At 32.6% G+C, this 6248-nt stretch overlaps 1 protein-coding gene across 1 annotated transcript; it reads right to left on the reverse strand.

Annotated features, from left to right (window-relative positions):
• Window positions 1-3806: 3806 nt before the first annotated feature.
• LOC109005607 lies at window positions 3807-3941 on the reverse strand. The gene has a single exon (XM_018984615.2). It carries the CDS (start codon window positions 3939-3941, stop codon window positions 3807-3809), a length of 135 nt encoding a protein of 44 aa, XP_018840160.2.
• Between the last annotated feature and the right edge of the window lie 2307 nt (window positions 3942-6248).

Genomic DNA, 6248 nt, shown 5'->3' on the forward strand with positions numbered 1-6248 from the left:
AGTGTGACAACAATCTTCCGCTACCAATGTATAAAGAGGATAAACCGCATTAGAAAGAACTAATCTCTTCATCAAATTCAATTTTGGGGGTAGATTATTCTTTTAGGCACACCATCCAAAATTCTTAATTTTAGTTGAAAGATTTAGATTTTAGAATTGACGCCAAAAGGGTGAAGAACCATGATAATAAGAAATTTAAGCACCAATAGTAGAATCATATAATGTCACGACAAGATAATATCTAGACTTTACCAAATATAAACCATTTTTAGTACCTGTCCATACAAACTTATCTTCCCATGCTCTTGGAAGTAAAGAAAGTTGTATAATAGCATTAGCCACAAAAGGAGGAAATATAGATTGTATCAGATCCACATCCCAAGCTTCATTATGTTGATGCATAAGTATATTAATTTTTGAATTATCTTGAAAAACATGATTACGCGAGAGAGACTCTGGTAACTAGAAAATAGGGACCCATTTATCATGATTAATTCTGACACTATAACCCTTTCCTACCCTCCAAATACCCCCATATATTAAGAGAGATTTAGCGGTATAAATACTCTTCGATACATATGATGACTTCCTACCCAAATGTGAACATAGAAAATCTATAGTAGGAAAATACTAAGCTTTATAAACTCGAGACAACAAGTAATTAGGATTTTGAATTATCCTCCAATATTGTTTTGTTAGCAAAGCCAAATTAAAAAGCTCAAGGTTCTTGAAACCCATACCACCCAGTAACTTTGAAGCATATATATCTTTGACCAACGAAGCTAATGTATCTTCCATTCAGATTATCATTGTCTCCACTGGAATTTAGCAAACAAACCTTCTAAGTCTTGACAAAATGATTTCGGTAATAAAAAACAACTCATAGTATAGGTAGGTAAAGTCTTCACAACTGCCTTTATTAATACTTCTTGACCCTTTTGTGAAAGTAACTGTTCCTTTCAACCTTGTAATTTATTCCAAACCTTATTTTTTAACAATTTAAGTATATTACTTTTGAATTGTCCAATGAAAGAAGGAAAACTCAAATACTAATCATGAGATTGTAAAGAATGCACATCCCAAATAGCCATAATTGCATCAACTTTATCAGGTTTTGTGTTATGACTAATACAAAGTTCGGATTTGTCCATATTTATTTGTTGTCCTGAAGCCAACCCGTAAACTTGTATTAACTGCTTGAAACTTTCATTTTGGGAACGAGTAGCCTAGCTTACAAAATAATAAACTGTCATCTGTCAAAAGATAAATGAGTAACAACAAGAGCTCTATGACAAATTCTGACACCCATGATCAATTTCATGTGTTCAACAACTTGAAAAAGAGAAGACAACTCCGCAGTACATAAAACAAACAAGTAAGGAAATAATGAGTCACCCTGATGCAAACCCCAAGATGCATAAAATGAAGTAGGCACCCCATTAATTAGCTCCTTATAAGAGGTTGAATTAATGCAAGATAATACAAGAGACACCCATCTTTTGTTAGAACCAAGCTTCAACATCATGATATTCTCAAGAAAACTTCATTACACCCGATCATAGGCTTTACTCATATCCAACTTCAATGACATCACACCACTACCCCTCTCTTCCTTTTACGGATACAATGAATAGTTTCAAATGCCACAAGAACATTATCTGTTATAAGCCCACCCGGGACAAAAACACTTTGACTATCTGACACCATTAGGGATAAAATGGTTTTAAGCTTATTAACAATAACTTTTGCAATGCTTTTGTAAATCACATTGCATAAGCTAATAGGCCTATATTCTGTAATATTTTCAGGCCTCTTCATTTTTTGTACAAGAACAATAAAAGTTTCATTTAAAGTAGGTGGTACTACACCATTGTTTAAAGAGTCTAAAACAACCAAATTCCCTACAATGTGCCAATATTTTTAATTATAAACTGGACACAAACTATCAAGCCTGGTGTTTTAAGAGAGTGCATTTGAAATAAAGCATACCATATTTTGGTTAATATAACAATTTTCTATTTTAACCGTTGTAACTGTCCTTAACAATTAGAATTTTTGAATTTCAATAACTGCTATTTTAACCTTTATTTTTTAAGTAATAAATACTATTTTGCTAAATTAAGTTCTAATTAATTCTTTTCTACTTCATCTTCATTTGCTGTTACAATAATATTGTATCATGAGGGCGATTGTTTGGTTCCCAATTGCAAAATTCGTTCTTGAGTGGGAAACAGTAGTTGTCAAAGAGACTCTGAATAGATTACAGTCTCTCTTCTTCTATCTCTTCCATTTCTTTCCTAACAAAAGAAACCACTGAAACTTTGCATAGAATTATTAATAGATAGTTGTTATTCTGTGAAGAGAAATGATTTGTACAATCATAGAATGTGTAAGTCTCGTACACTTTCTTTAAAAAATTGTACATATTTAGCATTAGTGAGGTTGCTCAAGACAACATTAATCATAAGAATTTTGTGTGCATTTTTTTTCATTTATTATAGAATAGTAATACTATTGATCCATTAGTCCGCCTGCAAGTTGAAATCTTGGATCCGCCTCTTGACGACGGTGCATGCATGCCATCACAATGTGCATGCTTCATCAGTATTCCTGCAACTCAGAGAGTGCCAAAAATCCCAAACGGCTTCAAGCAATGAGGTTTTCGGGTTCTGTCCGGCCGAAACACGTTTGCTTTTGCAAAACCCACGTTAACTCATGTGGCCGGGTTCGGTTTTATTGTATGGAGCTTTGTACTCTCATTCAATATATGTTTCTGTGAGAATCTGGCCAATCGGCCATGGCTGATGAAGAATGAGAGCTTCGAAGCTGTGAACGCAGAACTCAACCCCATCTTTATTGGCATAGAAAACTATATGTAAAGATCAAAAGATGGGTTTGTTAAATCTTGGGTAGTGGTGGTACTGACAATTGAGCCCAAAACAACACGATATAAAAATCACCAGTGCATAGTATTTCCACAGAGATCCATTTTAATTCATGAACAAGTGAAAGGTGTTTGATTTTTTTTAGAGCATATCATATTCATGAGTGAGAGATCCTATATATCACCAAAAATAAAAACCTGGCTAAGTTTATGGACAAAAGGAAAGCATCATGCACCAAATTTTGAAGAAAATGGTGTTTCCCTTCTCTCTCTCTCTCTCTCTCTCTATATATATATATATATGTATGTATGTATGTACGTACGTACATATGTTAGTTGTTCAAAACGAAAAAAAGAAAATCGATTATTATAATACAATGCTAGAAATTTTCATGAACATGAGAGTCTAATTTCATGAAATCTTCTTCATTAATTCCCAAGGAAGAAGAGTCTAATTACAAGTAACTTGGTTTTGATGCAGCGATAGTATTTAAACTGTACAATGGGATATGACGTTTCTCCTCTCAAATCCCTTATCTTCCCTCAGAAGAACCCAAAAAGCACCCTCATTGTTTCACTAAGGCTACAAGATAGTGCACATCAAAAACTCGATTTTTGAGACAGACACCTTCTTACAACAAAACAGTACTGGGCTGACTACAGAAATTTGAAGGTTAATGCCAGTACTTGTCACTGCTTCAAACATTTTCCATCCAAAAAGACAAAAACAACTGCAAAGACAGAAACCAAACTGATGTGATCGAAGGGTCTTTTTAACAGGAGGAAGAAGAGAAAAAAGTCTGCATTGTGTCTTGCTATACATGTTCCATAAACTAAAGGAGAAGTTAAAGAAAAGGAGAAAGGTAAAAGATCAAGTAGCTCCCAATAATTAGAAGGTGAATTCAGGCACAGAACCATCGTCTTAATCATGCCAGCAGAGAAGCATGATAATACATCTTCTGAATATGTAAAGCCTACCTCTTCCTTCTTTAAGAAAACCACTAAGCCCTTTACATGGAAGCTTTCTCTTAGAGCCTCCAATATTACCATTCTTCATCTCTTCTTCTATACAATGGGGATACTGATTCCTTTAATTTTTTGTTCTTTTGTTTTCTTCAATAGAGCTCTCTTATCTCTCTTCTTCTTCTTCTGTATATATAGATCAGTTTTGGACTTTGGCTGTGAGGTTCCTCAATCTCAAAGTAATGATGAAAGGAGAAGAAGAAATTCTGTTGTTATATATAGGGATGACAGGATGTGGTCCAGGCTCACCTAGCTAGCTGCGCCCCAGTAAAAGAACCAAAGGCTGGGCGTCAGAGACATGTAATCACTAGGCACTGCATTTTGGGTCCCAACTAACTGGCATTCAACACTTGTACGAGATATAGAATGTGTTATAAACCAGACAAATCTCTCTCTCTCTCTCTCTCACATTATGGTGTTAAGAGGCAACAAGGGATAAAACCAAAGAAATGTGGAAAATATGCCATCAGCAAAGACTCTTCTGCATCCTTAATGGGACTGCATGCATATGTTAAAGAGCCAGAAATGTGGAAAATATGCCATCATCAATATTGGGAATGCATATATCAAAACTTGCAAGAATCCTGACAATAATAATAGCATTTTCATTTTCAACAAAAAGCACAAAAAAAAGGAGATTAAAAGGGTATAATAATGTTCATTTTTAGAGTGTTTTATGCAGAGCAGTATCTATAGATATGATTTTGGTAGGTCTGGTTTTAATGCATATATGTGTATGTATATATATATATATATGAGAATGATCTGTAGAATAATGATAACATACAGAAAAGACAGACATAGCTGTATGCATGGTACGGACAAGATTAGGGAGAGCACGTGATGTTTCACGGGAGGGACATGGTCAGTGTCTGTAGCATGGAGGCCAGACAACCTAGTTTATCATGACTTTTGCTTTGAGCCACATACTCTTCTGTTTGTGAAATTGTCACCTCTCCTTTCTTCCTTTGTTTCTTTCTATCCATTGCCCTTTAATTGCTTTCCCTTTTTTCTGGGTTTGAGATACATCAGATCTAGAGTTGTTTTTCTCAATTTTGACTTTCTTCATGCCTGAAATGACCCAACCAACCATGCACTTTTCTTCTCTTCTATAATTCATGCCATTTTAAAGATGACTTTGAACCATTCATGAATCTTTTCCATTTCTGTTCAATTATTGTAAGATAGTAATGGTACAAGTGTTTGGCTAATGAGAGTCCGCAACTACTCTCAAACATTCTCACTCTTATTCTTTATTTTATTATTACTTTTTACTTATTTTTTTATTATTATTAATTACTTTTTACTTAATTTTTACTATTATTTAATATTCTATTATTATTTTATTATTATTTTTTTACTACGTAACCTTAGACATTTTGTAAAGGATAATGTTGTTTGAACTGATAGATGACCGATGGTTGACCGATTTTTGTTTTTTTATTAAGTGAATATTATTGAGTTTATGTATTTTTTGTAAAAAAAATTAAAAAAATAAAGATATTAACAAAATGAATAGAAGAAAAGCCAAAAAACAAAAATAAAAATAAAAAATTCTGAAATACACTTATCGGTTGGATTGTTGGTAGGGACATTGGTCCCATGCAGTAGCATCAATATCCTTTTGTAAAACCAATAGGTCCATTAAAAAATTTATGTTTTTTGATAATAGATTACTTCCTGGAACGTTAATATTTAAGATTATATTTAGTATTACTCGTGACCGGCCATATTTTCATATATGATAATCTTAATTAATGCCCCATGAAATCCAATTAATTTTGACCAAAATGTGCATTAAAAATGGCTAGTTTTGACAATGGACTTGCCTTAAGCGGTTCTCCAGTCTCTCAGTACTTCAAGAAATGTTATAGCTAGCGAAGAAGATTCTGTATAAAGTACTTATGATTTATTTAATAGACTAATTACGGATTCGTTTGTTTTCAGAAAACATCTCATCTCATTTAATTATTATAATTTTCTCAATTTTTAATATAAAATAAAATAAACAAATCAACTTTTTCAATTTTTAAAATAAAAATAATATTAAAAAATATATTTTAACAATACTTTATATAATTTTTTAACTTTAATTTCATCTCATCTTATCTTATCTGTAAAAACAAACTTATTTTTCCATACACTTTACAATCTTACTTTTACCTCCAAAATCTTGGATTTGCTTTAAATATATATATATATATATATATTATATCTTCATCAATACATAATTATTCAAAATCCCTTAAATAAATAATCTTATTATTTAAAGATCATGAGGAAAAAGGTCGGCTCCAAATAATCTATCCTTACCATTATTACCCACTTTTTACCCATCGAA

This window comes from Juglans regia, chromosome 6, assembly GCF_001411555.2.
Source record: "Juglans regia cultivar Chandler chromosome 6, Walnut 2.0, whole genome shotgun sequence".
In the NCBI taxonomy this organism is placed as follows: Eukaryota; Viridiplantae; Streptophyta; class Magnoliopsida; order Fagales; family Juglandaceae; genus Juglans; species Juglans regia.